We start from the raw sequence: 22,677 nt of genomic DNA on the forward strand, positions 1-22,677 counted from the left end.
ATGTAGCTGATGATAGTTATAACAATAAATAATAATAATAATAATAATAATAATAATAATAATAATATTATTATTATTATTATTATTATTATATTATTATTATTATTATTATATGTGGTGTAATGTGTTTTGATCAAGTAACGAAAGGTTAAGAGAGATGTGGTAATTAAAAGTTTGGTTGAGAGAGCAAAAGAGGATGTGCTGAAATGATGTGGACATGGGGGAAAATGAGTGAGGAGAGGTTGACGAAGAGGATTTGTGTCACAAGTGGAGGGAACAAGGATAAGCGGGAGACCAAATTGGAGATGGAAGGATTGAAAAAGATTTTGCGCGATCAAGGCTTGAAAATTCAGGAGGGTGAAAGGTGTGCTTGGGATATAGTGAATTGGAACGATGTGGTATACTAGGGTCGACTTGCTATCAACAGAATGAACTAGGGCACGTGAAACTTCCGGGGTAAACCATGGAAAGGTGTGTGGGGCCTGGTTGTAGATAGGGAGCTGTGGTTTCGGTGCATCACACATGACAGCTGGAGAATGGATATGAGCGGCTGCGGCCTTTCTTCGTCTGTTTCCTGGCACTGACGCGGGACACAGTGATCAAGTATGAATATTTATCTTATATGTAGAGAGAGAGAGAGAGAGAGAGAGAGAGAGAGAGAGAGAGAGAGAGAGAGAGAGGAATTCCACTGCTTCGCTTTTCGAGGAAAGGATATACGTATGAATATTATATACAAAACGTATCAATCCTCTTGTGGCCGGTCTTATCAAAGAAATTGAGGGAAACAGTAGTCAAGCGCTCACCACGGTGGTCGTCACTCACACATACCTCACGAGAGCAGTCGTCGAAATGAGACCTGATTAATCTTTCTTTCTACCTTTGCAGGTGGCTGTTGCGGCGCCACATCCAAGAAGACCATCGTGGGCGGGTGGGCGTGGGCATGGTGGTTCGTCACTGACGTCCAGAGGCTCTCCTTAGAGGTGCGTGTTGGATACTCCTACGATGGCGGCCTTCACACGGTGCCTCCTGACGTGTTGAGAGCACTGCAGGTTGAGGCTTCGTCTAGTAGGAATGGCCACTGGGGCAAATGCCAAATGCTTGGCCCATGGCTTAGTGGTTATGACCAGTAGTACCAACTGCTGAGCAAGAGTTCGGATTGTTGCACAGAATATGATTGTGATAAGTCATTATTTTTAAGGGTGTATCCTTCTTTGTAGAATCGTGTAGTGTTGCTTGTAAAGGTCTCTGGGTTTTGGATTTATTGGTTTGTGGTAGAGATGTTTAATGTGAGTGTTAGGGAAAGAGTGTTAGCACAAGTTAAGGGTAATAGTGTATAATGAGGGCACGTCATGAGGGTATGAGGGTAATGATATATAATATGGGAACGTCATGAGGATAGGAGTGTACATGGGCACATCATAAGGGTGTAGGGACAGTGAGTGCATGATATGGGCACATCATGAAGATATGAGAATGGTAATGTTTGATGCAGGGAGAGTTATGATGGTAATAGTGTGTGATTTAGGTACATCATGATGTTGTGAAGGTTGTTATGTATGATATAGTTATGAGGGTAGTAGTCTACTGTATGACATGGGTGCATCGTGAGGGTATGAGAATGATAATGTTTGATGCAGGGAGAGTTATGATGGTAATAGTGTGTGATTTAGGTACATCATGATGTTTGAGGGTTGTTGTGTATGATATAGTTATGAGGGTAGTAGTCTACTGTATGACATGGGTGCATCGTGAGGGTAGCAGTGTATGATATAGGGGTATATTGAGGGTATTAGAGTTATAGTGTATGATATGGGCACACATGTGTGAGTAATAGAAATGTGTGATGTGGACATGTCATGAGGATATGAAGGTAGAAGTGTATAATTTTGCCACATCATGAGGGTGTATGGTCATTAGTTTATGATGTGGGCATATTACTGTGTGATGTGGGCACATAATGAGGGTTTGAATGTATGATGTGGTGTATTTCATGAGGGTATAGATTACCTTCAGGCTATATATATAAGGTGTATATGAAACATAAATGGATTTTATGTTTAGAGTTGGGTCCCATCCCCAAGATATCTCATTATGTATGTGCAAATATTCCGAAATCCATAAAAAAAAATCCAAAACCCAAAGCACTTCTGGTTCCAGGCATTTTGGATAAAGAATACTCAACCTGTACCAAGTTTGGGAATGCTTGCCTTAAATTATTGCTGTTATAGATGTATACTGTACAAAGGAACTTCATTTGTTGTTTTCTTGTCAGGTGATTACCCTGAACCCACGATGTGAAAATGTGGAGACCTCTTTGGGTGTACAGGTGACAGTCACAGGTGTTGCCCAAGTCAAGGTCATGAAGGAGGACAAAGTACTCAAGATTGCCTCCGAGCAGTTCCTTGGCATGAGCCCAGATGAAATCAAAGGCACCATTCTCATGACACTTGAGGGTCACCTCAGGGCTATCCTAGGTAAGGTTTGTTTTGGAGCATTGCGTGAACTGGATATCAAAACTTATGCTGCCATTATCTGTTAAAATCTTTGGAACATCTCTTTTGGAAAGTTTGATATGCCTCTAAGGAGTATGATGATATAGTATGCTTATGAATGTTGATATCAGGTAAAATCTGAGATTTAAAAGGGTTTAGCTCTTGATGATATTGCTGTAAGTGAAAGCAAGGAATAAACTTTGAAAATTCAAATGTGATCAGTTAAGAAGACTAGCCTTGCAAAAGTCATATAGGCCTTTTAGGCTAAGCTAGCTGGTGGCTTTGGCACCACCATAAAACCTGTGGCACTGATTTAGTTTACTTCTCTTACTTTTTGCTTTCCTTAGTTATTTATTTTATTTATTATACTTAGGAGCTGTCTCCGGCATTAGCGAGGTTGCGCAAGGAAACACAAAAGCATGGCCCAACCCACCCACATACATATGTATATACATAAACGCCCATACACACACACATACATACCTATGGATTTCAACGTATACATACATACATATACATACAAGCTTTCCTCGGTTATATGAAGGAAACGAACAAGTAATGTTAAAGATTGGGTTTGTTAACTGTAACAGTGAAATATAAGAATTCTTAATATCCTTGTTTTCTTGTAAAGTATAAGAACTCCAAGTAACCCTGCTTTCTCTTTGCCACCTTTGCCAAAGATCTTACTTTTCATATAGATATCAAAAGATCTGAAAACATATGCCATATCATCATACATCTCAGTACTTCAAGATTTTTAAACCCAATTTTCCATAGAACCTTTGACTAATATAATGTAAAAATTTGACATGCAAATATTTTTTCACAAAACCACTGATTATCATATGATACCTTATAGATTGCAATGGTTGCATATGCACAGAGAAGTGAAGGAGATGGAGTTACAGAGATGTTTTAGAGACAGCTTGCAAATTTAGATGAGGAAGGTACTAAATGGCAGAAGCATATCTTATGGATGGCAGGATGAAATGAATATAAGGGTGACAAGACTAAATGAATATGATATGCAGTAGTAGTGATATATGTTGTGGGATTATGGGTGAATTGATGATAGTGAAAGGTAGGTTGAATGAAGTACAAGCACCAGCAGATATGAGATTCCAGATATATAATTTCAGTTTGTGGGTGTCTTTAAGTGTAGTGAGTATAGGCAACATAGGAGAAAAGAATGTGAATGATCCAATTTGGTAAAGAGTTTATGATTGATTGGTAACATGCCTGATGTATATGCAGTAGCTAGTTGGGGTCTTATTAGATTATAAGTTATAAATAAGTATGCTGCCAGTAAGTCATTGGTTTAGATGACAGAGAAAATATTGATCTCTCACTTTTTGAAAAATGAAGTTCCGGTAATCCAGCCCTTTTCTTAGTAATCACCAATATGTTTACAATCTTTGCTTTTCCATAGCCACATTGACGGTGGAGGAAGTGTACCAGGATCGAGACCAATTTGCTCAGCTAGTACGAGAAGTTGCTGGCATGGATGTTGGCAGAATGGGTATTGAAATCTTGTCCTTTACTATCAAGGTAAGATATCATATAGAGTTCAACGAAATTTCATTGGAGTAGGGACTTCTCAATAGCACCTTTGCTTTTCCTTCCAGCATAAGACAGTGACCTCGTGGTCAGATAGTCAGTAATTAAGAAAACAGTACAAAGGCTGTTGGCACACATGAAACTTTGACATTTTGTAGACTATGTTCGTACTTATTTCGCTTATATCAGAAGTATTGCCAAATTACAGAACTATTTTCTGAAGCCTGCCAAGAGGAAATGTTAACACCTCAATCCTACCAGGCTTTAACAACCCATTGCTTTTACCAAAAATTTCTTGCTTTAGATACTGTTGTAATATAACAAACCTTGAATTTTGAATGTTGGTTCTTTGTAATTTCTTTTCTTATTTATTTTTATTTCTGCTATGAATTTTTGTCGCAATTTTCTTTCTGATAAAGACAATTGCTTTGACCTGTATATAAATTATATATAGGTCATTCGCTTGCACTGAAAACATTCAGCTAAGAGACCATAGAGCAGATTCGACCTAATCTGTAGAAAAGAAACAACAAACTGGCACAACTCCCTTTGCGCTGTGGATCACAAAACCAACAGCAACTAACTGTGGAGAACAGGAGAGAAATTCCATACATCCTACATCAGCCCTAACACATGAAGCACTTCTAAAGCACTTCTAACCCAAGATAATGTTTTCCCTCCCAAAGGATATACAAACATATTAATGAAACAGTTCTCAAAAATTTGCCACAAAATAACTATACCCTTAAACTGAATATTCATGAAAAACTACTCAAACTTATACCTGTTGAAGTGTGAAGCAATGGTAAGCTCTGTTTTTACTTCTGGATTGATAGTTGTTAGTTGATTAAGAAGTGGTTTGGATTAGAGTGTTTTCATGCTTTTGTGAATAACTTGGTGCCTAGTTTGTTGCCGTGAGATTGAATTGGAATTATATTCATTTCTTTTTGCAGGTGTAAAATGCATTTGATGGGTATGCTGCTGGTGATTGTCTTGAGTGCTAAGCTTTGCATAGTTTGCAGCTTTCTTTTATTATGATAAAGCCTGAGGACTCCTTTTATGGTGCTTCTACAGCTTTGAGGCCACAGTCCATGCAGAAGCTGTTATTTGATGGATTCCTTGGGAGCAAGATCATACTCTATATTTATAATGAATTTTTTCTTTTTCATATTCGTTGCCATTTCCTGCCACAACTAGATAGCAGAAGGAAATGATGAACTTTTAATGATTAAGTTATCCAAAATAATATGGTCACTTTGCTTTTATGTTTTTTCCCTCATCTTGTTCTATAATGTATTCTTTTTCTTGACTTTTGCAGGATGTGTATGATCGTGTGGAGTACCTCTCATCCTTGGGCAAGTCCCAGACAGCTGCAGTCAAAAGAGATGCTGACATTGGTGTCGCTCAGGCAAATAGGGATGCTGGCATCAAGGTAGATGAGACTCTTTAAAGCTGATAAAGGATATGAATTGATTCACTGATACTGTATCATGTAGTGTATTTTTCAATATCTGAAGCTTTTATTATGCTAGATGATCTTTCCTGTTTAAGTCTTTTGATTTATTTTATTTGACTGATGGTATGCAATCAGTATGATAGTTTAAGAGAAGGTGTTAGAGTTGTTGATTTGGATTTGAGTAAAAGTTGGAAAGGGTATTGTTTTCATGTGTAAAAGATATGTACCTTCTTCACATCTTGCATGTTACACTTGATATTTATAAGAGTTTTACCTTTACTGAGTATCTTCAGGGTAGGATATGTTTCTTTTTTGGCTTTATTATCCATACTTCAACAATTTCAGGGATTATATGGTGTTACCTTTGTTTGTAAGTGCATTACCATGAGTTTTGAACCTTGCAACCCCCAGGACCCTTTTTATGGGGGTTCTGCAGATCTCTTGAAATCAGACACATCTGATGAGGACCATAGGTCATTAAGTGTGATGATGTATACCTATGTGTTCATAGTAAAAGCTGGGCATCTGATGAGCTGATGTTCATTGCCCTCATTGTAGAACTTTCATCATGGGTATGAAGGGTGCTGTGTTGTATTGAATCTGCATTTTTCATGTTGAGTAGATGAATGGTTTCCAGAGCACAATTATGCCAGTGTTTCTTATGTCTGTCTCATCAGTGTAGGTTTTGATGGATGTATATCAAGTGGATTGAAATTCAGGATTTGGTAATAGGAAATTCATAAACATGGTAACAATATTTTCTTGTTTATAAATGATAGTTCATTATAAAACACTAACAAATGTACAATATTCACAATACTTATTTCAGATTCTGCAGACTATGGTATTATACATGGGGCTTGTAGAATCACCAAGACTATAAGTTACATTATTTTTTGTTCCGCCCATTCAAATTCAACATCAAATGAAAACATTCATGAACCTGTTCTACTCCATTTCCATTTGTGTGCATATAGCATTTCGGCTCATTAATACACATCCTCAACTTGTGTCTTGTATGCTTAAGTGAAAGTGGTCCTCGTATTTTGAGGCTCCACCTGCATGAGGTTACACTGTAAGTGAAAATTCATCTTTGGCAAGGCTGTATCTTTGGGAGTACAGTCTCATCAGAGAATTTCTCACTCCAAAGAGTCCGCATTTCCCTGCCACTGGAATGCAGCCTTGGACTGCATGAGCCTTTACAAAACTCCTGGGCAACACCAGGAGTCTTTTACAGAAACTGATCCTTCTTTCTTTCATACTAGTCCACAGTTTCTAATGGCAGTAAGGCAGTGCCAGGAATTGACAAAGATAATCCACAAAATAATAGAGATGATAAAGTTTTTACCTCTGTACATTAAAACATATTACTTACTTCTTCACACGATTTCATAAAGACACATCTAATTTCTATAAATAATGATCAAAGAAAAATTCAAGAAAAACTTTGCCGGGTCATTTTGTTAAAACAATAGCATTTCTCTTTTAGTTAGAAAATATTTTATTGAAAAAAGTAGATGTGTGATGCTGCTATAAAGCATTCCAAAACCCTAGGGCCCAAAGTGGATAGCGTTAATAAATTTTAGAGGTTGTATACTATTAAAAAAATGTTCAAGAGATGGGGCTCCCATGATTGTAAAACTCCCTCCCCATGCTGTACAAATAGATATAAAGATATGGAAAGCTTTGCCAGTTCATGTGTTTATGCTTAGTATTATTTTTTTGGTCTCAAAGAGCTTTGTTACATTGTGTAGGATATTGACCAAATTTGATGAGATAACCAATGATATCAGTCGCATATTAGGTGTTTAGATGAAGAGAGGGCGTAGTGTCATACACTAGTTTCTGTTCCTAAGCTTTGTTAGAGCGTGTTGAATTCCTAGTATGGTACTGTTTGTGTACTATTTTGTGGTAAAATGTGAATGGAGAGGATATTTGTGTTACTATATTTTTCTCATTTTTTCATCTTTTAGATTTAGGCTTATGTACTTGCTTATTTTTTATTTGAATAATTCTTATTATACCCTTAGGAAGCTGAATGCGAGAAAACAGCAATGGATGTGAAGTATAATACAGACACAAAGATTGAAGACAATGCCAGACAGTTTAAACTTCAAAAGGCCCAGTTTGACCAAGAGATCAACACTGCGGTAAGTTTGAAACCTTTTATTTTGCTGTTAGTGATGACTTCTGTAATGTACTTTTTATCAATATTTTTCCTGCTCAGATTGCTGAAGATTTAAACTAAGTTTTAGCCAACTATAAAGTGGTGATGTCTGCATTAGTTTGAGTTAAGAATCAGTTGATACTTGATCATAAGATATGTTTTCTGAGAAATGGTTTTACTGTTCTTGAGTTGGAAAGTGTTGTAGTCTTATGGAAATAGATTAAAGACTCCTGGGACTACCCAGGTACCCCCTGCATAGTATTTGGTGGAATGCATGATAAATTTCATGCCATGAAACAATCCAAGAATGGATAAAATGGTGAAGATTACCTATTTGCTATATATCACTTTTAGTAGGTTGGCAGCTTTTGTAGCAGGAAGATCTTAACTAGCCCTGATTTCTTGCAGCCTTGCATAAGCTACTGCTCATCTCTTTTGGCACATTACTTAAGCAAAGAGAAGTCTCTGTACAGTACTACAGACAGATCTTTTTGACCATTGATAAGTTATATGTTATGTATGTGATTCTCTTTGGTTGCTTTTATTGATAGTTCATTCTGATTTGGTAAAACTTCCTTATTTCAGAAAGCAGAGGCTCAACTAGCATACGAACTCCAAGCAGCAAAAACGCGACAGAAGATCCGAAATGAGGAAATCGCTATTGAAGTCGTAGAAAGGAGAAAGCAGATTGAGGTAATTTTAGGGAAATTTTGATTTAATGCAAATGTTAGACAATGAAAATTAGAGGAAAATGGAAGGAGACCCCATAACTCATAGTAGTTAGGTCCAGTTTAGCATAAGAAATAGCCTGTTCTCTGTATGAGAATTCCCACTATAAACTAAACTTTTAGGAATTGTAAGTTTTGAATTTTTTGTAATGCAGAACATTAGTGAAGGCCTACTAGGAAAATCTGAGTTGTTAAACCTGTACAGACAGGCTGTAAATAAGTGTTATGATGATCAAAGCAGAGGGGGTGTTCTGCTTTGCTTTCCTCTCCATAACACTTTTTAGGTCTAATTACCGTGAAGGAGTCATAAGGACTTTGTAATCAGATAATCCGTGAAACTTTGCATTGTTTCTTTCTATACTATTGTTGATGTAATTTCTTTTAATATTTTCTTGATATCAGGTTGAGGAGCAAGAAATCAAGCGGAAGGAGAAAGAATTGATGGCCACAGTGCGCTTACCAGCTGAAGCAGAGAGTTACCGTGTAGAGACTATCGCGCAGGGCAGACGTACACAAGTAAGTTCTGTTTTACCAGATCAGGCCTTTGATGTGATTCAGAAGTAAGATATATGGTTATGACAACTTAGGCCACATTCGTTCACACTCAGTCTCTAATTGTCATGTGTAATGCACCGAAACCACAGCTCCCTTTCCACATTCATTTATTATACCTAACGCTGTCTCCCGCGTTAGTGAGTTACCGCAAGGAAACAGACAAGGGATGGCCCAACCCACCCTCCTACACATGTATATACATAAATGCCCACACATGCACAGAAACACACATATACATTTCAAAGTATACATACATATACATAGACATATGCATATATATACATGTAAATATTCATACTTGCTGCCTTCATCCGTTCCCGTCGCCATCCTGCCACACTTTATTTATTATACCTAACCGCTGTCTCCCACGTCAGTGAGGTAGCGCAGGGAAACAGAGAAGGGATGGCCCAACCCACCCTGATACACATGTATATACATAAATGCCCACACATGCACTTAAACACACATATACATTTCAAAGTATACATATACATATCAGACATATGCATATATACACATGTAAATATTCATACTTGCTGCCTTCATCCATTCCTGTCGCCACCCTGCCACACATGAAATAGCATATATATGGGCTATACCTTATTTTCTCCTTAAGTCCTTTTTGGTAATGTAAACTCTAGATACCACATACCTAATTGACCATATTGCACAAATGCATTTTACCGTTGATAACTTGCATTTTTCTTACTGTTAGTCATTTAGTATTATATTTAATATTTATTTGATTTTTTTTTATTGTACTTGATAACCGTTTCCCATGTCAGCAAGTTAGTGCCAGGAAACAGACAAAGGACGACCCATGTTTAATGTATTTTCATTTATTTAGCTATCCTACTTGATTCTCATCTTCATAAATGCCTTTCCCACCATAATGAGGTAGTTTTAGGAATGAGCAAATAGGAGTGGCCTCATTTTCACACATCCACACTTCAGCTGTTCTGTATAATGTACCAAAACCAGAGCTTACTGTATGCAGTCAGGCTACATACACTATTCCATTGTATACCTTGACCATTTCATATACTGTAGTTTAGCCCATTGGCAGCATGTACTTCTCCCAAAGCACATCAGTCAATTTATTATATATCATTCCTAACTCTCACCTTGATGAATGTTCAGGCCTTGGTACCTCAAAACCCTCTTATCTCCATCATTCCATCTCCTTCTAGGATTCCATATCCCATTTTCTCCTTCTACTTCTGACTCATAGATCCTCGAAGTCAGTCTTCCTTCACTCATCATCTTTATATATCAGAACCACCGTGATATATTTGTGATATATTTTGGTTGGTCCTCCCAGTCAGAATTGCTCTCTTACACTTTTATGCCTTACACAATCAACTTACTTTACACCACTTATCATTTTTCAGACATTCTGTTTGCAGCTGTTCACCCTCTTCTTTCCTTTTCATTTAAGGCCCAAGACTCATCCATTTAACATTATTAGGGTTATTATACCTTCAAGTGTTCCCATCATTGCCCTAATAGACAATGACCTTTCTTTCCACAAGCTCCTTCAGGACTTTAGCCGACTCCTTTTCTAATGTCAAGTTATTTTCTTTTCAGCATTAAAAGCCTGTGTTCTATGATTTTTACTGTTATGTACTATTTTCTTGTTGATTTACTTTGTACATTACATTTGTTTTTCATGCTATGTTGTTTGAACTTTTCTTACAGACTGTGGAGGCAGCCAGGGCTGAAGCTGAAAGAATTAGGCGAATTGGTGAGGCTGAAGCCTATAGTGTGGAGGCTGTTGGTAAAGCTGAGGCAGAGAGCATGAAGTTGAAGGCCATAGCATATAAACAATATGGAGAAGCTGCAATTATGTCCATGGTTTTGGATAGCTTACCTCAGGTATGGTGATTGTTTAGATCTGTTCAAAGTGATTCAAGATAGGAATTTCTCATACTTTTCCTTACAGTCATTTGATGAAGAAAAAGAGAAGGGAAGTGGGGAGAGAAAGAAAAAAATTGGATTATTTTTATTTCTAACCTATCTGCCTCTCCTGTTGTATAAGGTAACATCAGGAATAGGTGGACAGTGGCCACATTTACTTACATCCATTCTTTAGCTGTCATTATGATGTACTGAAAGCAGTGGGCAAGGGACATCATATATTAGACCTGGGGAACATCTCTTTTCTTCAATTTTCATTAAACTTTCATTTCTGTTTGAGATCATTACAGATGTATTATTCATGAGGTTCAAAAGGTTACCTTTATCCAGAGGATGTATGGTAACCTTTCTTCTTAGTCCACTGACTTTTTTTTTCCAATAGTGCATCATATAACTTCCAGTCTTTCACAATTCCACTTCATTGATACACTAGCTGTCTTTTTTAATGACAGATTGTGTCCATTTACCTCTGTATTACGCTGTTATCTTGAGTGACTTAACACCCACTATTCCCCTGACATACCTTTACTAATCTTATTCCCCATCCATGTAATATCTTACTAGACTGTCCAGAAAGCATCTCTTTTCCAGTATACGAGTAAGTAGTATGAATCAAAATGGCATCCTGTTTTGTGTTTAAGGGGTTTGCCTCTGAACTTATGCACTTACCTGCTTGTTTGTTATGCTTCTGCATAACCAAGAGTTTTTCTTCTTCTGGGTTGTCTGTATTGGTACAACCTCTTCCAAAGAATTGTAACAATTCTAACCCTTCCAACTGATGTGGTATTCTGATTAATACTATTTCCAGAGTCTGAATCTTTTTTCCCATTTCCTTAAGCATATTGAATCTCACAGCCTTCTTTCTGATCATCACTGTGGCTTTCACATTGGCAAGATTTATGGGTGATATTCATATGTTACTTATAACAAATCATCCTCTTTGCAAGACTTTGGAGAATCCTGTTTTGTAGCCCATGATGTATTGAAAGCCTTTGACAGGGTATATGGGTCATTGTAATTTAGTATCTTATTATTTGTGGTATCATAGGTTTTATTGATAATGAGTTTATTCTTTAAACATATATTCATTTCCATTGCATGTACAAAATAGTAACATCATATTGTGATATGTTTAGGATGAATCCAATTTTTTTGAGACTGTGTTTGTGTGTGTATGTGTGTCACAAGTTCACTTTTAAAAGATGAATTGGAAAAAAGATTATATAACACTTATCATTACCCTTTGCAGATCGCTGCTGAAATTGCTGCTCCACTGGCCAAGACTGATGAGATCGTAATGGTTGGTGGAGGTGACACCATGAGTAATGCCATCACAAAGATGTGTGGTGAACTTCCACCAGCTGTCCATGCCCTTACAGGTGTTGACCTCACCAAGGTATGTTCTTCAAGATCTCAAATTTCATTAAGTGGAACCGAGTACTGGATTTATGTTAACTTTTAAACAGTTAAACACCTATGATAATTAATGGACATTGCACAGTTCACTGCTAGCATTGTCAGTTGACAGTTTATCAGTTCCTGCACTCATTTAGATTGTCACCTAATATATGACTACATTTATCCATAGTTATCACAAGCATTCGCCTCCTTCACCCCCCCCCCCCCCTCTCTCTCTCTCTCTCTAGATCATAAACTAATTAATGAAAATTTCATTAGTTTTAGAATAAAGAACTCTTACTGTAGTATTGATGCCATGATTTGATAAGAATGCTGTTAATGTAAGTTGCTCATTTGTGTGAAATAAACTTCTTGTGAATACATTGGTGTAAATACAGAAAATTGGTATTTGTGTAGTTTGTTTAGTATGTGTAGTATAGATTAGCACCTGAAAAAGTAACTATAAAGTTTGTATTGTACTTGTGTATGAATATAGAACTGGGGAGAGACAGGGGTTTGCTTTTGAATGGAGAGAACCTAGAGGAAGTGGGATGATTTAGATACATGGGAGTAGACAGGGCAGCAATTGGAACTGTGGAAGTTAAAGTGATCCATAGGGTGGGTGAGGGGGCTAAGGTTCCAGGAGAGCGTGGTAAGAGAGGTCATTGTTTGTTAGGGTAAAGACTGGCATCTTTGATGGAATAGTAGTCCCTTCAATGTTTTGTGGATGTGAGGTGTACACTTTTTATGAGAAATTTTGGAGGAGGAATTTGTTGGATATGAAATGCTTGAGGACTGTATGTGGTGTGAAGAGGATTGTGTGATTAAGAAATGATAGGGTAAGAGATAGGTAAGGTAGGTAAAAAAGTTTGGTTGAGAAAGCTGAAGAGGGTGTCCTGAAATTGTCTGGACATATTGAAAGGATAACTGAGGAGAGATTGACAGAGTGGATATATATGTCAAATGGAGAGTACAAGAAAAAGAGGGATACTGAATCGGAGATGGAAAAATGGAATGAAAAAGGTTAGAGTGATTTGGGCCAGAACATGTAGGAAGGTGTAAGGCTTGCACAGGATAGAGTGAATTGGAATGATGAGGTATACAGTGGGCGATGTACTGTCAGTGGAGTGAGCCAGGGCATGTGTAACAGGAAGCTGAGGGAACCATGGAAAGGTCTGTAGGGTCTAGGTATAGACAGGGGGCTGTTATTTTTCATTCAGTATATTTAACAGGTATGGAGTGGATTTTAGATAATGAGGCCATGTGTTCATTCTCTGTCTGGTTTCCTCTGACCTCCTTATATGCCATGTTTCAGGCCACTGACAGTATATAGTACCCTGTAAATGCATTGCTCTAATTTGCTCTACCCCTTGCGTGCCTCACACCTGCGTGTTCATCCTCTGAACTTTTAAAGCATCTTTCACTCATCCTTCTATCTCATCATTGGTTTCCCTGTTTTCTTTGTTTCCTCCACATGCATTATATATATATTCCCTTAGTCATCCTTTCTTCACTCATACTTTCCATGTGTATGTGTGTATCTGTATCTACAATAGCATTTCAAATTTTGCTAATTTTGCCCAAACTGGTTACTTTTTTTTTTAACCCTCCCAAGCACATAAAGGATTCAAAGTCAAAGGAGGAGTTGGAAAAGTTGTTGATAGAAATATGAGATTGACATACAAGTATAATTTTTGGCAGCGACTAAACAAGAAATGATTGAACATGGTGAGATTTTAGATATAGGTGAGAATCTTTTCAACCAGATATATCATAAACTGATATCAAAAGGGTATTGTGTATGGACTCCTCTGTATGATTTGGCAATTGAAAATTTGGATTATATCAAAGATCATAACATGCCATTTGTCAGAATAGTGGTAGCCTGATTGATTGGATGAACCTATTTTGTGCAACAGCAGATACAACTCATACTTCCATCAGTGCTATTATGGTGCAGAGAGAAATTTTAGTTAAATAATCATTTGAAAATATAAAACACCTAAACAACTATGAAACAGTAAGTAACATATATCACTTGTGATAATATGCACAGGCCTCACCTTAGGGGTGAAATGGGAGGGTAGACATGTTTTCATTCTTCCCAGACATGATCAAATCAATAACTCAAGACCCAAGTTGGCCAATTTTACATGTAACCACTATCACCAGTATAAAATGTGTGTAAGCATTTGTAAAACAGTATAGAAAAAATTAATGTATAGAATGCTTGATCTATGTGGTGATGGAAGGAAGGTCTGAGGGTATTAGGATATATTTACACAGTAAAGCCACTGTTACAAAAGTAATGTAATTTTTCCTTATACCTTTTTCCAAGCATCACTTGTTTTCCTCTTTTAACTTTCAAAACACTGCTGCTCGCCCCTGCAATGGCCTAACATGCTGGGCATGAATAACCTCCATTTTGTCTTGAAAACCCTGTATAATCAGTGTTACAAAGTCTGCTTTCCCAAAGCTACGGGTGATGTGCAGATACTGTGATTGTTTTTTCTTATGAATAGGATGGTTATTCCTTTGTCTTTCTGCTAACAAAAGTGGTATAAATACCTTCAGCCTCATTAAGTCTCCTAGTATCTTCTTTCTTCAATTGTTCTCTGTATGATATGATGTTGCTGCTGTCTCTATGTTCTGTAAGTATATGTATTATTTTGGTCCACTGTTGTTATGAATTGTCAACAAATGCCCCAGCCACCTGGGCTTGCATTGGAGGAATGCATTAGGCTGCTACTTTACACTGTTTCTCTTTCAGGACTAACTACTTAAGGAATGTGTGATACCTCCTTCTTCACTCAAACAACTAAGCTGTTGAATCTTCTTCCTTCTCTCATCTCTCCATGTTTTTACCTTTAAGACTTCGTATGTTCTCACATCTTTTTTCTTTTTTGTTTCAACTGAGATGGCTTTTGATTTGGACGTTTTTAACTCAGAAAAGATTGAAATTTATGTGGCACATTTTCATAAGAGGAGAAATTGTTGATGCAATTTCCATTGTTGAACCTTTTGTAGGAAGAGTAGAATATTTTATACATTTTTGAGTAGATTCAACTTCACTCTCTTCATTTGCAGGTCCTAGGAAAGGTCCCAGGAGCTTCAGTGACTCAGACACCTGGTGCACCACGAGTTGCTCCTACAGCCGTATAAAAGCTTGAATCAAGGTTGAAAGACAGTAATGATATAAGAAAAGGCAAGATGTTGTGAGGGACATTTTCGAGGACATCCGATTTTTTCTTTACTATCACATTTATTCAGAAATGAGATGAATCATGATAACCAGCTACATTAATATTTTCATTGAAAACTCATGTATCTAAATGCTTCAGTTAAGGACGTTTTGAAATCTTTTTGTGCAATACTGAATAATTCACTTGAATGCAAGCTTGTTAATTATCTCTTATGTGTTTTTGGGCTACTTGTGATGAAAATGCTTGATGAGTATCTCACATTTTTATAAGATCTTCTCATATGTGTAATACAGTTAGAGAAAATAAACTTTTTAAGGAAGTTCAGTTTTTATGATGATTTGGGTCCTCATGAAAGTCGTTTAAACCTTAGATGATAAATTTCCTCTTGTTTTTTATTCATCAATTTAGAAGAAAATAAGGTCACTTGCATGAGGTGAATTCAGTTTAGGAGATAAGCAATTTTGATGCAAAGCTATTTTCAAAGTTTTAAAGTTTTCAACTGTCAGGAAATGGACTTTAGTGTTACATTACTTTCAGGATTATTGTATTCTCAGCTAATGGAACTGTTGTATTCTTCATTTCACATACAGAGAGAGTGAAGTTTGAGGAGGTTTTGTAAATATTTTCCTAGCTTTGGAAGCTTGTCTTATTCCACTCTCCTTGCTCCACTCGCCATGATATCACAGAGGAACCATAACCATTATGTTTTTTGTAAAATCCAAGTTCCAACTTCTGATATGGGTGTTAAGTTTTATATTTTAGATTTACTTTTTCATTTTCATTAGTATATCTAAGATGATTGTTTGTCTTTGAGAAATCTATTTAGTTCCAATGACCAAGCATTTTTGTCATTCTTGAGAATACCTGGAGATAGATTTGAACTCATTTGCAGAGATAAATTCACGAGCATCTTTTTTTGTGCAATACATTGAAGATTGCACCCTCGTTGAGTGTATGAATTTAGAATAATTTTTCATGGAGGATTTCTTTGTATTGTAAATGTACACAAGACTATATTGTTCTCATTGCCACTACACTTCAGGCCAAGTTTTATACTTTTGGGAAAATCATGTTATGCAATTCAGGTCAAGAATTGTTGAAGGCACACATTTTGTTTCTTAAAAAATATCCATTTTTTTTTTTCATATTTTGAAAGTATAATGAAACATACTTCTGTCCTTATGATAAAATCATGGGCATAGCCAGGATTAAGTTCGGGGAATTTACTAAATTTTTGAATTGCAGCAAAGACTACTTGACCCTCCCCCCTAAACCAAGGGAAGATTTGTGTATCTAGTTTGAATCAGAGCAGTTTTTTCTTTTTAGGGTATTATTTTAGTGAAGTCAGTTACAAGGTATTTTTGCTGAGACATTCAAGCTGTGCATTTTATTTTATTTCATTGTACAGCTAGGGTCTCGGGGGCTTTGTTCAAAATAATTTTAGCATTTTGTCATGTACTGGAGAAATATGTACGTGATGTTATCTGTTCTGATTTGATAATGTGAATGTTATCCACAGCTCTGCAAAGCATTACAAATCTCTTAATAGGTATTATCACAGTTCATTGAGTTTCTAGAGAAATATCATTTATCTCATCCATTTCTTGTAGTTACATGGATAACGGAAGACCATTTTCTTGCTTAGAAAATGACATATATTGATATTAAGGTTCTCATCAGTCAGTAAACTCAGCAAATTATTCATGAGTATTTGTCATTGCCACCAAGAGGCTTTTATTCCATTTCGTGAATTCATTGTATGCTACACTTTCAGTGTGTTATCTGTATAGATACCAAAAGACTTCATCTTATATTTATGGTGATTGACACAGGGGTTGATTGGATTTCCCAATGAGAATTTGCCAGTGCTAGGTCAGTAAGACAGGTGATCAGAATGGAGATTTGAAGCAATTGGTCTTATTGTATTATCTCCACAGAAAGCAGAATGTGTCTTGGACTACACATAAAATTGTGAGGAAAGTACAGATACGTGGATAAACTTGGATATGTGTTGTAGGGCCAAGTCAGATGGTGTAGGGAGATTTGCCATGCCATGCTTTAGTAGCCAACAAATAGAAAAGTTTAAGACATTTGCAATATATGTGTCACATTGCTGGCTGCAGTTTTTTAGGTGCTTATCAAGAACTACCACCAGTTTCTACTGTAATGTCTAGGGAAGCACAGATTTTTTTTTTTTTTTTTTTTTTTTGTCAGCATCATGATTTATGGGTTCCTTAGCATTTTTCTAAATTGGTGTTCTTAGTTTGGTCTGTCATTTGTGAAAGTGACCTTGATAACAGATGCAAGCATATGGTTTGATGCCACAGTTTCCCATACTGTGATTGAGGTGTTGATGACTGCTCAAGTGTTGTCCTTCCATCATCTGCATGATTTTTGTGTTTTACATTGGCACGTTGAGATGGCTTTTGTGATTGCACTGTGAATTCAGTAACTCTTTGTTGAAGAGAGTGAGGGACTTCTGGTTATGATTAGCATCATTCCATTTTTAGCAGTAACAAGCAGAAGGAAGCTAGTGATGAAACTTGAAATGGTCTCTGTGATGTACATAAGCCATAAAAAGCAGGCTCCTTTTGTAGTTTAAGGTAGGTTTGAAGAACTATGTTAGATTAGTGAGTATCAGACAGTCATCTTATATTGATGTCAGCATAATGATTGATGGCAGCAGAGTAGTGTTATCACTACAGTACAGAACAGTGCATTTTACATGGGAATGATACTGTGGCTTTTAGAAAAAAGAATTTTACTTTTGGAATTATTTTAGCATTTGTTTAGTTTGATATAAATCCAAAGGGCACATAGCCATGCTTTCAGTTAATAGTTACTGATTGCATAATGGGACTCTCATTGACAGCTAGTCCTGTATTTTCACTGATGATTGATTCTCTAAGGAAAGGGAGATCTTTGGGATAGATTTCATAAGATTCATAACTATTATTGAAGTCTTTTTAAGGGAACAAACATCAAATTGCCACTAGTCAGTGACTTTAGTAATCTTATCACTTCATATCATTAATGCAGCTGCATTGATTAGTTCAATATCATAGAGGCCATTGCCACATTATCTGATATGACAGTTAGTAAGGTTCCTCCTTGAGTGTATGTAAGATGACTTGGAATCAGTGGATGAGGAAACATTTGACAAACTACCAATAATCTCCAGTTTAAGTGACCTTATATAGTCACTGTATCTTCCTTTTAATGCCACCATCATTAAGTTAACAAGGGGCCTCTGCTTCATGAAATGACCGTGAGTCCATCTCAGAGTGTGGACCTCATTCTTGACCTTTTTCTTGGTGACCTCTTTGTAGATTTAAGTGAAATTTACTGTTTTCTATTTAGTTTTTGCTTTCTTTTATATATTATTATAGTTAATTTTTTTTATTAATATAACCATCTTAACTATTCTAGTGAGGGTTTCCAGGGAACTTGATAAACCCCTGGCTATGCCCTTGAAATTATTCAAGGTAAATTTACGTAAATGCATTTACTATTATTGATCAGATTTTGTAGATTGTTAGATGTATATGTGATTTGATGATTGGAATGTTATAGCCTAATCTTGAATGTGATTAACAGGTGAAGTAAGAGAAGATAATACAATCATCATGGGTGATCCAGAAAATAGAACCTTCGAATATTGGACTATCCATCTTGTGATAGGTAACATCATTACTAATGTCAGTAATATAAGCTTTGAAGCATTAGCAAATGATTGGTCAATCTGACTGCTTCATTTATTAAGAAAAAGGAATTAAATTGAACCCCCTATTTCAGCTGTTTTTCAACAAGCAGTTTGATCAGTCACTGACTAGTGTGATAGTGCTAGCAGATGATTGATAGTCTGACTGCCTCATTTGATGAGAAAGATGGAGAATGAAACTACCTCAGCTGTATTTCAAAAAGCAATTTGATCACTCACTGACTAGTTTCATAGTGCTAGCAGATGACTGATCAGTCTAACTGCTTCATTATGAAAAAAAATATCAATCTATAACCTTTGTTCATTTATCCTCAAAGAAGTTTAGTCAGTCACTGACTAGTGTATGTATTGAAGTTATTACTGATGTAGTAACTGTGTCATCTTATGGATAGCCATCTATTCTAAGCTGTTTTCCCAGTTCACCCATTGCCAATGGTGTACTACACATATTTGTTTAGCCAAGAGGATACTTGGCCATCACTGCCAACTGTAGTGTGTTTTTATATACCTGTACACAATATGTAATTATTAGACTCTGTTAGTGTCACTGTATAATTGATAGATTTTGTTAATGTTGTGCATGTATTTTTGTGTTAAAATGATGTTAGAGACCAGTATTTACTCTTTTTTTAATTTTATTGCGGGCCATAAGAGATATTAGTTATGGTTTATAGAAACAAATGATCCTGCTGTGAATTGAATAAGTTAAAACATATTAGTTAAGTTTCTTGAGATTAAAACTTTAGCTGATTTTTAATTATTTACTCCATGCTTGTGCAATTTAAGCATTTTCCTTCCTTTTGAAACCTTAAATGAAGTTAAAAGACTTTGACTGCATGTTTATTTATACTTAGTGCCATTACATGAAGATTAACTTCATTGTTTCATAATTAAGTGTTGATGACATAGTCCGTGGTGAAAGTGATTTGAACTAACTGTTCCTAGGGAAGATATCATATGAAAAGATGACTCAAAAATCTCTGATACAGAATTTTGGCACTAAAATAGGTTAAGAGTTTATTATGACAGCTTGAGATATTCATAGCATCATTAACCCATTTATCGAAAATCAGCCACTCTGATTTGTTCCCTTTTTGTTAAAGTGTTCAGAGTTAGTAGATCTTGAATATGGTTCATCATTTATCCAACAAGTATCATAAATTTTACTTTTTTTTTTACATAGGATTTTGATCACTGGTGTACTCTGCATCAACTGATGTCATGAATGATGTATATCCTATAGTATGCTGTGAATGAAGCTCTCATCAGTTAGGTATTGGGGAAAAGTTATGACACCATCCAATCAAGAAGTGTTAAAAGTAATTGCATTCAGACGTTAATTTGAAAAAAGAATTATATCTGGTGCACTTTTTATTATATATTGTAAGATTTATTGAAGTGTTAACAGATTCATAAATCTCCTGCCCATACAAATCACTTGACTTCATTGGATTATAGGATAGAATGTACTTTTTTGTTAAAAAGATACAGTGGTTATGCATATATTTTTTTTAGATTATTTTCTGTAACTTTTGTATCATGGAGATTATAGTATTTGCCTATAGTGCATAGATATATAATTTCAGATTTTGAAACACAGCTACTCTCTTTTATTTGTGTAAAATTAAGAATATTCCTCTACTTCCACAATATATGATTATTCTGATCATTAGCTCTCCATGTAAATACTAGGATGAGTACAGTATTTGTATTGTAACAAAACAAAAATTCTTTTATCGGGATATTTGATAATTCATGGTCTGATTGGCAGGGGCAGTACTTCCAAACTCACATTTTAAACAAAAGTTCAGATTTTGGTATAACTTGATTTTCTAAATGTAGGTCACAAGATGATTAAGATGAGCCTAATTACTATACTGAGATGACGCTTTGTCTCAAAAGTTAGTTTACATCTAGAATCGTCAAAGCACATGATCATCATTAGGTGAGAAATCTATGGTAAACTTTATCAGATAGGTTTTTTGAGTAGATGAGATTATGGTGAAATAATTATATGTTTTTTTGTTAACAATTAAAGTTTTTGAGTAGATGAGATTATGATTTAAGAATTATATGTTTTTGTTTACAATTAAAGCAGAAGAATCTGCAAGAACGTATTGTCTGTTATGACTTTACCACAAGAGTTAATAGCATCATCACTACTGTGTAGTGCACCACACAAGTTAGTTGCCGAAATGTCTTTCTAGATTTTTGTAAAGAAGCTATCCACAGACTAGCCTTATTTTGGGGGTTAATAAAATAAAAGAAAAGAAGCTTTAAAGATTTTGGGTAATAAAACAAAATGTTCGTTTGAATTAGGGTTATTGGATGAAGTAGGCAGGTATTTTCAACTTTTTATTCCATGGACTAGTGGAAGAAGAATGGAATATCTATTCTGACAAATCCCAACAGTGCCTGTGCAAGTTCCATTATATGGTTTTATAATGAGCCAACATTATTATCACTGCTGCTTTTTACATATTTCCAAACTATAGTTACTTGCCAGTATTCCTATAATGTGTAACACTTCAATGTTATGATGTTATTTCAGTACAGTATATTGATGGTTGATATTTACTACTTTAGTACATACACCACCCTTTTGAAAAGGTGCCATTTACACTACAGTAGTTATATAATGATGCATGAATAGTAAATGCCTATTTACACTGTATTTTTCTTTGTATCTTGGAGGTTTTTTTATCAGATGAACAAATAGATGATTTATAAATTATTATAAGTAACTACTCATAAACTGAAATATATGTTTAACACTTAAGATATTCTCAGCATTTCCAAAGTTGTACAGTTGAGCATTGTTTTTTACTTTAATGTTTGATGCTTTTGTAATGTTGAATTGATGTTTATTCTCTTTAAGATATAGCTTTATTCCTTACACCATTTTTGATAATGTTCTATCAGACTTTTCCAATGATTTAGAATGGGAGGGGAATAAATACTTTTGCACATGAAGATCTTCACTTTTCACAAACTCATCGTTGGTGCCTTCCCATATAGTGGGATTAAAAAATTCTGCAGTGCTGAAAATGCTACTTTTTCACTTTATAAGTATCATAAGCTAATTAGATCCCATTAATTGGGATTGGTATTCATGAGAATATGCAACTACCTCTAAACCAGAACTACAGTAACATGTAATCACCAATCTTGGAGGTATGTACTGAAACAGTAGCCCATATTCCAAAGCAGCACTTAGGAACAATAATGATGAATGGGATATTTATCCTTTTTTGTGTCCACAATTACTGATGAATGTTTATGGAAATAAAATTAGTCATTCAGAAAAGTTACAAAGATTTCATATGTACAATAAATGTTTTACTGGATATTGAATTACGATATTAGCTGACATTAACATTCACTGTCTTGAAAACATCCATAATATGTATGTGAAGTCAGGTTTATATCAGTGTGTTGTGTAACATATATATAAGAATTTATTGTACATGCTTATACTACCTG

At 35.7% G+C, this 22,677-nt stretch overlaps 1 protein-coding gene across 1 annotated transcript in view; it reads left to right on the plus strand.

Moving 5' to 3' along the window:
• Nucleotides 1-15,792, plus strand: part of Flo2 (flotillin-2) — a 68,234-nt gene extending 52,442 nt beyond the window's left edge. The window contains exons 2-11 of the mRNA XM_071691137.1: nucleotides 886-980; nucleotides 2,273-2,474; nucleotides 3,922-4,040; nucleotides 5,368-5,481; nucleotides 7,536-7,655; nucleotides 8,258-8,365; nucleotides 8,803-8,916; nucleotides 10,654-10,830; nucleotides 12,122-12,268; nucleotides 15,358-15,792. Of these exons, the coding sequence (XP_071547238.1) occupies nucleotides 886-980; nucleotides 2,273-2,474; nucleotides 3,922-4,040; nucleotides 5,368-5,481; nucleotides 7,536-7,655; nucleotides 8,258-8,365; nucleotides 8,803-8,916; nucleotides 10,654-10,830; nucleotides 12,122-12,268; nucleotides 15,358-15,432 (1,271 nt within the window). The 3' untranslated portion in view covers nucleotides 15,433-15,792. The remainder of the gene's footprint in view (nucleotides 1-885; nucleotides 981-2,272; nucleotides 2,475-3,921; nucleotides 4,041-5,367; nucleotides 5,482-7,535; nucleotides 7,656-8,257; nucleotides 8,366-8,802; nucleotides 8,917-10,653; nucleotides 10,831-12,121; nucleotides 12,269-15,357) is intronic.
• The last annotated feature ends 6,885 nt before the right edge of the window (nucleotides 15,793-22,677 follow it).

Source organism: Panulirus ornatus, chromosome 50 (genome assembly GCF_036320965.1).
Source record: "Panulirus ornatus isolate Po-2019 chromosome 50, ASM3632096v1, whole genome shotgun sequence".
NCBI classification, from domain to species: Eukaryota; Metazoa; Arthropoda; class Malacostraca; order Decapoda; family Palinuridae; genus Panulirus; species Panulirus ornatus.